We start from the raw sequence: 12928 nt of genomic DNA on the forward strand, positions 1-12928 counted from the left end.
TAAATGCAATACCTTGTTTTTGGGGCGTCGCAGACCTTGAAGGGATGTGTTTGTGTGTGTGTGTGTGTGTGTGTGTGTGTGTGTGTGTGTGTGTGTGTGTGTGTGTTTGTGTGTGTGCCCGTGTGTGTGCCCTTGTGTGTGCCCGTGTGTGTGTATGTGTATGCGTGTGTGTGTTGTACTGCCTCCGGTGACTGACTTCACAGGGGAAGAGGTTGCACTGTCCACTCCTCTGTCCACACACACCATATAATCAGATCCCCTGTCGCGCCCTATAAATCTGTAAGGGCCCAATTAAAGATAGCCTTTAGCATGTCCACTCCTACCAGCATGCACATGTTAAAAAGAAGAACAAAAACACTGTTCAGCTTTCAATCAATGTATATTTGACAAAAATGAAAACAGTGTAAAACAAGAACAGAAATTAATAATCCACAAAATGTTGTGTATAAAAAGTTGGACATGTTTGTTCCTCTTAGTCACCAATCCCACACAAACTGTATGCATGAGTTTGATCTGGACCAAAAGATACTACATGATAATATAAGGAAGAACAGAAGAAACAATACAAATATAAAATGATGAATTGGACAGACTGTATCTTGGTCATTACATCACCTGTCAATGAAACCTGGGATTTAAGTATCAAATAAAAAGTTTTCATCAGGAAATATCACGATTACATTCCATCATTTTTGGTGTTTAAACAACAGTGAGTGCAGTAACAATGTTATTGTTGGTATTAAATTAATAGCCAGTATCTTTTTTTGTTTGTTTCATTGATACCTTTTTTTTTTATCAACAAAACAATTTATACCTAAAACAGAGCAAAATGTTATCTCTAAAACGCATGTATAAAAAATACTTTGAACAATGTCTCAGTGATAAATGGGAAGAAGACAGAGGAGGCTGTGATTTGTTATGAGGCTCTGGCTGTGTTTGCTACAGAAATACCTCATTAGTAGAAACCTAATAGCATTCGACTCAGCTGGGAAAAAAAAAAAGACAAGATCAAAGTGTTAAAATATTCCAACTCTGTCTAGATCCGTCCACTAAGAGGCTGATTAGCCTATGAAATGTCATTCTGCAAAATTATGCAAGACGTTAAAAGTGTTTAAGTCAGAAATAAACACCAGAGCACCCAGAGGATTTGTTGGTTGACCAGGAGAATTATTTATGACTACGATTGCCACAAATAAAACAAAAGAATAATTAGACTGGTGTGATGGATGTCACTCGACTTGCCCACCAAATGTGATCTGTTCACCCACTCCCCCTCAAACTTGATGGTTGTTGAACTTATTTTTAGTGTCATTTGATAAGCTTCCCTGCTTGCACAGAGACATCCCACTGACCCAGCCACTGGTCATTGTCTATACAGCTTCCCGTCAAAGCTGGCGCGCTTTGTCAGGTTTCCACTCGAATATCCATTTTGCATCTGAAGTACTGTATACGAAGTGACTGGATCGTTCCAGCCTTTTTCTTCTGCCCCCTTTCCTCCCCCACAGTGTTTCCGCTCACACTAACATCATTTGGGATTGGCATCATGACAGCACGCCTGACAAATCCACAACATATATTAATATATATCCCCTACTTTTTTGGGTGGGGGGGTCACCCATGTGCCTGGTAACATAATTTCTGGAAATGAACAATACTTATCCGTCCATCGCATCCGTTGCTTTAGGTTTGCATTTTGGACATGGTGCACTGTCTCCACGATGTGCTGTCCTCGTTTTTTTCTGAATTATACGATAATAGGTCATTCAATGTCAAAATGCATAAAAAACAGACAACCAACTCTTCACAGGCTGCTGCTTGCTGTTCCCTTTAATTATTTTAATTAAACTTTGATATTCTGCTGCTAAAAGGACTAGCGTGTTGTGACGACAGAGAAAGCCCTTGGAGAATACTGGATACGGTGCCTTAAAGAGTGTTGAGACAGCTGTATCTTTCTTCAAACTCTTCCCTGATTGGCCTGTTTATGGATTTTGATGTGCTACGCCTTGCTGAGCATAGAGCAGACTGCACTGAAATAGGGGCAAAAAACACCAAGAGCCATGTCAAGGTCTTGAGGCATCAATCCCTCAAACCTAGCTGGAGATCTTCTTGGTCACAAGGCTGTCCTGCGGTGGAATAACGCTCTATTAATTTCCCTTCCCCAAGTGCGTAATGAAAAGAAGGTGTCTACACAAAAAAAATCTAAAGGGCAAAGTCTTGGTGCCTTCCAATACCTTCGGGCATCCTGTCTACAATTTGTCATGCGTGTGCACTTCTCAGTGTTGAAATGACAAGATAGCCAGTCAAAGAAGAGCTGCCAGGCATTCAGCACTGCTGAAGTTGGAGAGGATTGTGATGAGAAAGCGCCAAAAGGCAATGCACTTCTGCACTTGTGAGACCCACTGGGATCATTCCTACTGCTATGCCAAAGGCAAACAGCCTCTTTCTCCATGATTTTAATCTGTCCATGAAATTAGTTTCATTCTACAAAAGGCAAAATATGGTCAGAATATGTTGAGTGCACAAAAAGCTACTTCATCTAAATCCTGTGTTCTGGGTTGCGCTGGTGTTGTGCAATGGCTTAACTTTCATAGAAAATGAGTTGGAATGAAGAAAAGGTTGTAACGTGGACTGTGTTTGAGGCTGTATTCAGACCTGTGGTTCGTTTGCTTTGTTCCAATTTGGGGAATAATGTTTACAAATGCTATGAGACTTGTAAACAAACGCAACGTGCTTGCAAACTGTTTTGTGATAGGTCAGAGTAGACCGGAAAGATGAACCTGAAAAAGTTTCCTCCTTTTAAAATCACGAAAAAATAGAAAATCAGCAGCATGTGTGCCGAATTGCTGTTCTTGCTATTGCCTCATTCATCCATCAATGTAATGTATATAAACAACACTTACATTTTGAGCGCATCGAGGCTACAATTGGAATACAATGTGTTGATGCATCCAATTAGGAGACACACTCCCTTAAGATAGTTCCGTCGGAGCAGACTTGCTACCGTATATGTGGTAAACAGAATGTGCTGCCAGTTATTCAAAGCAAAAGTTTCCCATTATGCATTGCATATATAGTGCAGCAAGTGCAAGTTGCTTTCTCCCTGCAAACAAACCGCTCCGTGGAGCGATCGCAAGAGGGCTAAGACCACGCTCTCCAGGCAGACTCGTATCGGTTGATTCGGTCCAGACCCGAGTGCGATTGCTGTGCTCACATATACCAAAACAAACCAATCTAGGGATGTAAACGCAACCGGTTTCAGAATAAGTGTCCAAAACAAGCCAGGTCTGAATACAGCCTAAAAGAATTGTATGGACCTTCAATGGAGTGTGTAAATAACTCAATGAGGAGGTGTTAATATCATCATTACACTGTAAGCTTAAAATGTTAAGCGAAGAAACCTGTGGAAATCTTCATGGACAAAACACAAGAGATAGTGGTTTAAGGCACAGGAATACAGAAGCTCCAAAACATGACAAAGTTTCTTGGTATATCTTTGTGTTCAGAAAGTAGTCCTTCTCATCTACTGATTCGGCACACGGCTGAAGTTCATGCACCTGCCCTGCGAGAGAGAGAGAGGAGAGAGAGAGAGATCAATTGGTGACCTCTTCATCAAAGATTACAAATGTACACTGCAAGCTGAAGGAGACAAGTTTAATTAAACACAGCATTCAAATGTGTAGTGAACAGAAAATAACAAAGTAATGCATAGACAAACACCAAAATGAAGAATCAGCAGGCAAACCTGCGGCCACATTCCTGAAGTGTACAGACAAGACACCACGTCTCAAGTTAGTTACACTGTGCGTGATTTCACCCAACATGCCTGCGCATGAGCGTGTGTGTGTTGGGGTGTGCAGCAGATGGCTGTGCAGGCAGCTGTCTGAGGCCCATTTTCTAACAGTGGGCATACTGGCACCAAGAGGGAGCTCTCGCACAGCGAATATCCAGCAGTCTGACACCTAGCCACAGCACTGCCTGTCTGTTTCTCACGCTGTCTCCTCTGTCTCACTCCTGGGTTCATTGAACAATTTGCACTTTCCAAGCTTCTTCAAGGGGTCTGGTTGGACACTACGACTATTTGCTGGCAGTAGAGTAGAAACATGAGGATATTACACAGATGAACACATAGACATAGTAAAGACCTGTTTAGAGTGAAGAGTAAGGCCAAAACTTAAAGGGACTGAAATCTTCATATTATTAGTACAAATGAAGCTACTTCTCTGAGGTCTATTTCTGTGGCAGGATAATTAACTACTGAAGAGGTGGAAATGATACTTTTACACTATACGCATGTTTTTTATTTTACAGGACTCAGTCAGCATCACATGTAATGCATCCTGTTTTTGAGAGACATACAATAATAAAGCTTTCACTATCAGAGTAATTAGTTAAAATGTAAGTATTTCTACAATTTCATACACAATTTATCAAAAACCTGGTAGGGAGTCAACTTTTGCCTAAGTGTTTAAATAGAGGACGAATGGGGCCCACTTGTAAAGCAACCTACTATTAAACATACACTGACAATTGTCCTTGTCGTGACATATAAACAAAACTTAATAATAAATATACCATAAATATATACAATAATTTTTAATCTGACTAAAATGGATGTAGAATTGTTGTGCTTTCCTTCTACGTCATGAAGTGTGGTAGTTTTTCATATTCAGCAGCAGCAACTACTGCGTTCTCATTACTGCATACTTGTTTCCTATCCATAATCTGACTGTACATTCTGGCATTACAGTTGTTGAACTTACTGATTGATTTTGGTTGTGTCTTTTAGGCCTAAGCCTCGAGTGAAAGGGGTTAAGTACCAACTGGACCCATGGTGCAAAACCTCATCACTAGTTTCTTCATCACTTGTGACATCACTAATTGATTTTCTTGGTTCACTACTTTTTTCTCCCGACATGTGATTGAAAAAACATGTTAGATGCAGACTGTCAAGAAAAAAGGGTTAACTAGAATTGTACTTTGAGGGGTCGGTGTTTGGAATTACAGGGTCACAAATTTCAAGTATTTGTGACCTTGATTTCATTCTGATGTGAAAAGAATTGATCTGTTAGAAAACAATTCTTTCTTTGTGTCACCATGAGCTGAAAATAAAAGCACATTCTTTCATATTCTCAGCCTCCCACAGTGCAGATGGTTGCTCAAGAGCACACATGCCCAAAAGGTGGGCCCTCTGCTGCACCCTGTACGCCAAACTCAACAGCCACCTCGCCTGTGCTGTTTCATCTGCCGTGAGTTCGTACAGTATCTGCGCTACAGTCTGGCTGAGGAGCTGGAATGTGCATGGACCAACTGAATGGGGCTTTAGACAAGCTAGGGGAATCTTCCATTTGTCATTATTTGGCAATGATGCAGGGTGTTTGATAGAGGAGTGGGGGGGTGGGGGCGGTGGTTGGGGTGGGGGGGCTCACTCCGTCTCTGCATGGTAAGCTCCTCGACGTGTACCCTCTGCAACTAATCTCACATAGTCAACAAATAAGGCACATCAGATGCTGTTTTGGCCATGGCCGTCAGAGCGGCTAAGTTCAGTGGATTTTGCGGGTTTAAGGCATGTAAAAAAAACAGAAAGTACTCTCTGTAGCAGCAGAATGGTAGGGGAAGCAGGGGGATATGGTGTAGGGGCTAAGCAGGTGCAGCACAATACGGTCAAACCCATTCAAGCTCCCCTGTTCCCGGATGAGTGAGGCCTGACTTGGCAGGAAATGTGGATTTGTAACTGGGCCATTTTGGATAGATGGCAGCCCACCTGTGCCACCCAGAGTGGCAGAACAATAGTCTGAATATGTCAGCATGGAATGTCAGTGGAAGCTCATCAGATGGATGGGAGCATGACTACAGGGAGACAGGGGTATGAGTGAGGTAAAAAGATGGATAAGTGAAGAGACAAGGGAAGGAGATGGGTGGGGAGGGGGGGCATGTTCCTCCAAATGAAGGCTGTGATTAATAAGGTTCATTACAGCCACTCCATTGCCTTTATATTGAAATAAATGGAAATGGTGAGTGGTGACTTCCTTAAAGTTAGATTGAGCATTAGGTTAAACTAGCATCTAGTACTGACAAAGTCAAACATTCCAAAATAACAGTTGTGAAATTATTGTAACTCGGAACAAGGGTGTGGAAATATTTTTGTAATAAAGAACTCAGCCCAACAAAGACGGTGCAAAAACAGAATTGTGACACCATCCCTTCCCAAACCTTTTTTTCTCGTACATTCTCAAAAGTGTTGGCCAGCAGGGTTGGCCTCAGCATTACAAACGTCCTGTCGGTGCCTCAGACAGCATGTGTGGAATCTTCTGCCCATCTGACTGAACCTAGCATCACATGCTGAAGTTGTGTGAGTGGTCCTAGCTTGGTGTTGACACGACTTGCAGAGGTCTGCATTTGCCCAGTCCTCGTTCAACATGTTTGTCACACTGGTTTGTTGGCTTGTAACTTGAGGCAGTGCTCCAGAAGTGGAGTCTGAGTGTGATTTTACATCTCATGGCTTGCTGTTCGCACGCTGAGCAGCTTGATTCCCCCAGTGCTGCAACTCCCCAAGGAGCTGTCTTGCACCAAAAAGTGAGATCCAGAAAACGGGGGGTGACACCTTAAAGCTTGGACCGAACTCAGAGCCTTTTCTGCAATTTCTATCCAACATATAAGATACTGTAGATGGTAATTGTGAAATATGAAAAATAATATTTAAGGTATGGAGGAATATGTTTGCTTGCAGAAGTTATATAAATATGTGAACATACTGTGTTCATAGATTATAAGAATATTACAAAGGGACTTCAGATTGTTGTCACCTGTACAAAAAAATGAAACAATTTGAAAGTATTATCATGTGGCCTCTAAGTTTCATTGCGCTTTTGACTTTAATGTTCTCTCTAGAATCTAAAAAAAACAATAATCAGCACTCATACTTGCATATTTAAATTTGAAGTTGTGTATTGTTTTGCTCTGCTGGCAAATTAGAGGGGGCGGGGCTCATTCTTTATGGTCTGGTCTTAAATTTCATGATTGAGACACCTGCTAGTACTATTATTTTCCCTGAACTGCTTCTTGTTTTGAGTCATTCTGGGTTCCAATGACCGTTTCTAACGTTTGACCAAACAGCAATGTTAATGCAATGCTCTATTCCGCAGCTCCTGAAGCATCACCTCCCCTGGAGTAAGAACCAAATATGGTTCAGAAATGAAAGGTCTGGGACAGAAATGAGTCCATATTGGTATGCAATGTAATAAGCTTCCTGACTTCCATATGGAAACTGTTCATTGTGTGCAGGTATGGAATGTGAGGACTTTTAATACAGCAGCTAATGTCTGTGAAGGTTCTCAGTCATCCACGTCATGGTATCCAATGAGAGTAAACTTAATCCAAAGCTGCTGTATCAAAACAAGGAACACCTATATTTCCTTGGATACGGCAGCTAATAGAAAGTGGATAGTGTGTGAACCGATAAGTGGACACAAGTGGTTGCAGACACTTTCCACCATGTCATCTTTAAAACATCACATCAACTCACTGACACATGTTGTATGCTCCATTGGGTCAACTTGCAGGGTACAGGGAGGAACAAGTTAGACCCTCTAAAGTACAACCTGCTGTGTTTCATTACATACTAGAAGGGTTTCCTTTCTTTATGTTCCTTCTCTAATGTAAACAAAATTACTCCCTTTAATTCATAGTTGCTAGTGTGATATTCTGGATGAGTTTGGAACCAATGTGTCTCTCTGACACTTTTGATAGACAGATAGCCGGAAACAAACACAGCCTTTGGTGAGCTAGCTCTGTTCCAAATGTTGGTATTGGCTTGTTGCATTAGTTGATAGCATTGCTCGTCACATTTATAATATTAAGGAGGAAAAATAACATGCGTAAAAAGCATCCATCTAGGTTGCAGAATGAGTCTCCCATCTGGACTGTAGTGTGAAAATGCTCGCAAGCATCCGCGTTGTAATCCAGTTGCAAGATGCTTATTTTGCAATGATAAGCTACGGGCTTTGAAAGATTTTATTGCCACAACTGAGACATTTCCCACATTAGAGCTTTGCCGCCTATACAGTAGCTTAGTTAATCTACTGTTTACTTAAACTAACAGCAACTTTCCTCCAAATATTCAAACACGTGTCTGTTCTGTAAAACAGCAAACTCATATTCACAGTTCAGATGCAGCTGTTGTCCTTTTGCATAAAGAACCAACAAACTACTAGAAATGAAAAGCAACTCTGTTGACTATTTGTTTCAGTGATATTTCAGTTTCAGCTTGTAAAACACTCCATTAGATGTTATTATCTAACCTTCAAAATAGCTTTCAGTATTAAAAGTATTTACAACTGCAGGTTTAAAAGATAAACTCTTTCCCTCTTCTCTGTGTGTACAGAAGCATCACCAGAGAGATTTGGTCTCAAATGGACTTCAAACTATGTACTACAATGTAAACAAAGCATTGTGTAATCAAGTGAGTTTGTCTATTCGGGAAATGTGTTGTGTGCGTGTTGTACCTTAACTGTGATGTTTACCTACTGGCATTAATCAATATAAAATCAAGTTACTCAGACAAAGAATGTGTTTTCTAACTACATTTTGCAGAGCCTTACCGTGCTGGTAGTAGAAGCCAGAAGTTATAAAGTACACACTTTAAAGTACACTCTAGTAAATTAAGTACTGTTTTAGCTGTTGGATGTTCCTTTTCCAGCAATGTTACAACTTTAAAATTGTAAAGGATATCAGCACTACATGCCCTTTGTCAGTGCTCTTGTGTTGTTCCATTAGCAATCCAACAGCCCCTTCCTGTTGTGTAAAGGACTTTAATAACAAAAAGATTACAAGGATACACAAGGTTCCTAAACTTATTTGCCGATTAGATCATGGTTATTAAAAATGTCCATGACTTCCGAAGACAACTGTCAAAACCCTGAATAAAACCAGAAACCTCATGGAAGTACTTCAGCTTCCTTCAAGTCCCTATCTGTCAAGCTTCAGCCGTGAGACATGTGTTGTGTTTTACTCTGTGTCTTCTGCCACATATTGAACAAATTAAAAGTTCAAGTTGGTAGGAGCACAGCTGTAGGATCACTGATGAGGAAGCCAGAATGTGAGCAATCCTCCCTCAACGAGGCTGCACGGCCCTCTTCTCACAGCCCCTCGTCCACACACTGCCCACACAGCTCTGCCATCTGGCCTGCTGGGAAATCAGAGCCACCTGAGACTCGGCCAAATACATCATGCTTGCTGACAATTCAGGCAATTCTGCTCATTGTAAAGAGATGAATAAAGATTATACAAGCACATAAGGTACATGGCAGAAAAAAAGACTCCACCAGCTACTCCTTTTCGATACTAGGAAGTTTAGCAGATTTTTTGGAATGCACTGAAAAAAATGGCTTCAGCTCGAAATGTATCCGTTTCCAACAAAGAAATGTGTTTCCATCTATACCCAGTATTAACCTTCCTACTGCTTATAAGGCAGTGACTCACATATGAACATTGCAGATTATAATAATTAAGTGTTTTGAGAACAGGTTTTGGTTCTACATCCACCAAAATGACCAAAGGCTAAATGTTTCAATAGCTTACCCCCCCCCAAACACACACACACACACACACACACACACACGATTTTGCTCTAATTTACCAGTAAACATGTTTGTGGCAGAATCAAAGAGGTTTTCTATGCTGTACTATGTTGCTGTTGCCAGGTTTCCTTATGGTTCTGCTTCATTTAATGGCTGAATGTGGAACAATATTAATATGTATTGTTAATGTTGATTTAGATCAAAGTTAATCTGCCAGTTCAGATCCTCAAACACAAAGGTGTTGACATGAGATCCCTCATAATCATTATGGGGCCTTTCACCCAGCAGCGCTCATTGCAATGATGGTACATAACAAGCAATCCAGCTCTGTATGGGTACTTGGCTGGCCTAGAGAGCACAGAGGAGCATACGAATGAGAATATTCCATCAGGAATGTGAAAAGGGTGTGAGCACAAAAGTCATACTCTTTGTTATGAACTAAATTTCAGCATTTTTGTAATTGATAGTTTAGAGTTAAAAGCCATTTGGAAACAGATACATGCTTGTATTCAATCAGACTCCAGTCTCAGTAATGGGACCGTGATTGTGCTGTAATTTACCTACAAAAACAAAACAAAAGCTTCCCTGCAACACGACCATGACACTTCATGAGTGATACATGGTTAACATCTGTCAGTGGCCACTAGTCACAGTTAGCAAGCTTGTTGTGGGAGGAAGTAACTCATGTTGTGAAGGTGAAATGGCATTTTCCACATAAATTGATAGAAAGAAAAAGGTTGAAAGTGATACTCTGCAGTTGAATATGAGGATTGAGAAATACACAAATACAAGTTCGCTCCCTCCAAGAGAACCTCCTAAGCCCAACTGTCTTAGATACTTAATAATATAAGAAGTAGTCGTATAAATAGGACATTTTCTAAGCTGATAGTATAGCTCAAGGCAACGGCCGGAGTCATTAACTTAATACTACACTACAATACGATGATGTGTTTTGATGGTGGGAAACACTGGAGTACCCACAGAAAACCATACAAATATGGGGCGAACATGCAGACTCCACACAGAGAGGATGAGGGGTGGCACTGAACCCCGGGCTTTCTTTCTCTGAGGCAACAAAGCAAAGCTACCCATTGCTCAACAATATGCCATTGATCATTGGTTGTCATGACAAAGCTCTCTAAAGCACACTAGGAAGTTTTTCATTGAGAGTTACAATACAAGCCACATGACAATGAGAGCAGTTATATGCATTTATGGTGCTTAAACTCAGGCCAAGGCTATGGCAACGTTAAGTAAGATGTTTTAGAATAAAGTGTACAGTAGTTGAACAATGTGAAGGTTACAGCTCTTGCAGTCAGCCATGGTCGAACAGCCATGTGTGCTGCTCAAATACCAATCAGCAATGCACTCAGTTAAAATGCGTTCACTCATTCACTTCACTGTGGACAACGGCAATAGCTACTTTAAACGCCTCACATGTAGATTATGAAATGGCTCTTGACTCTGTATCGCTTGTCTACTGGTATAAAGTGGCTACTCCTGAAGCTTGAACATGGATGCTACAGTTCTGTAGGTGCAGCTGCCCCCCCCCCCCGGTTTTGTCATAGTAATTGCACATCATTGGCAGCTAAAAGCTCTGGGCACCATCCCTCTGGTTGTTCCAGAGAAATGCCAATCCTTTTGGCGTCAGCAGGGCTTTCACAGACGGTGCAGGAAGGCACAGATGGCACTAATGGACGAGCAGAATCCAACTGAGGGACCGGGACAGAGCCACACCGGAGCCGCGTCCAAATAACTGTAGTGTGAATGTACTGTATGGCCAACGCAGCGCTCTGCTCTGGCAGGGCATGAGGCATAAAGAATTTAATATGATAAAATAATCATAAGAGGAGAGGGAGATCGTGGGTGGATCAGCATGGATGGGTGCCAGGAGGATCAGACAGAGGAGAAATTGTTCTTAGGCTGATGGGTGAGTTAGATCGACCCCTTCCCCCACCACCACACACGCAAATGCACACACACAGACACACACATACACACACACACACAAACACGCACACTTGTTTCCCTACATTTCCTATGTAATGCTAGCATGTCACAGACTTCACATTTATACTTAGCTCTTCTGTCTGGCAGGCATCTCCTTTTTAGCTAATAATGCTGAGCAGATGCTTGTAGAAAGAACTAGTTGCAGTTTTGGTGCCTAACAGCAGATATTGAGGCACAGTTTTCTTCCACTAGAAGTTTAAATACTTATTTAGGGTCACGATACCTTAAGTTTGTGCTTTTCTCAGCATACAGCCTGGTGCAGTGTGTGTAATGACCTTTCAACACTGCAAACTGAAGAAATACCACTTGTACAAAGGGCTTTTACCTAATAGTTAAACAGGAAAACTATATCTGCGAGGAAATGGGCCGGAAAGGAGTTAGAAAAATAAAAAAAAAAAAGAAATTTAAAGTTTAGCACATTTAGGTCCAAAAGGCCTTGATTCCTCCAAAAGTAACCACACGGGAAAAGACAGACTATGAGTTGATACACAGGCTTTACAGTGCTGTTCTGAAATAAGGGGCCAATCACCAAAAATTACAGAGGCCATTTGTTTATGTTTCTTAGTGGTGCCATGGTGTATCAGCTCCATAGAGAGGGGCTTCATCTGTAATTTTAAATCATGTGTCATCACAAAGATCCTTTCAGAAAGGCTCATGGCTACATCATCATCATTTCCAGGTCCTGGCCGTGTCTCATATTTAGCAGTAGTAGTCTATTAAGAAATCCCTATAAAGATTAAGATTGAGATTATCATATTTACAAGAAGTTGTTATTCTGAAATGATGGAAATTTCTCAGATAAATTGACTCACTGATCTGGCTTCATTTGAGTCAATACAATCAGCTGCTGGATGAACTACATTGTCACTGTTTAAGGTACAGGGTATCATTTTTGTTCATCATCTCATCTCATCATCATCAGAATTTTTTAAATTTCTGTACAATGTCCTTTCCAAAAATAGCTATTGAAACTATTATTTTTTCGCTAAATAATCTGACAATATTAAAAAAAAAAAACACGCAATTCCAACAAGTCATTACCAGCAATGTGCTTTACTTTCATGCCAGGAGTCTTTTTGTAAGGAAGTGTTGAAGATCTTATTATGGAACATGCCTCATTTTTGTTAAGTGTCATTGCATGTTTGTGTTACCACTTCTACTCCCTGCATGGTTCCCCCTTTCCCCCTTCACCAGCGGTATGCTGGATGAGGTCACATGCGATCTGCTCTGAGCAGAGATGCAGGCCATACGACAGGGAGGGCCAGTAATTGGAGTGAGCTGTCAAGACAGGGTGGTGTGTTTGCGAGTGTGTGTGCTGTATGCATGCCAGGGCGGCTCCCCTC

At 41.2% G+C, this 12928-nt stretch overlaps 1 protein-coding gene across 1 annotated transcript in view; it reads right to left on the minus strand.

Annotated features, from left to right (window-relative positions):
- Nucleotides 1–360: 360 nt before the first annotated feature.
- The window catches only part of antxr2a (ANTXR cell adhesion molecule 2a), a 58914-nt gene continuing 46346 nt past the window's right edge, over nt 361–12928 (minus strand). Inside the window, exon 17 of the mRNA XM_076149415.1 lies at nt 361–3559. Within this exon, the coding sequence (XP_076005530.1) occupies nt 3521–3559 (39 nt within the window). The 3' untranslated portion in view covers nt 361–3520. The remainder of the gene's footprint in view (nt 3560–12928) is intronic.

Source organism: Genypterus blacodes, unplaced genomic scaffold (genome assembly GCF_046128005.1).
Source record: "Genypterus blacodes isolate CSIRO-AG114 ecotype Tasmania unplaced genomic scaffold, CSIRO-AGI_Gbla_v1 ptg000045l_1, whole genome shotgun sequence".
In the NCBI taxonomy this organism is placed as follows: domain Eukaryota; kingdom Metazoa; phylum Chordata; class Actinopteri; order Ophidiiformes; family Ophidiidae; genus Genypterus; species Genypterus blacodes.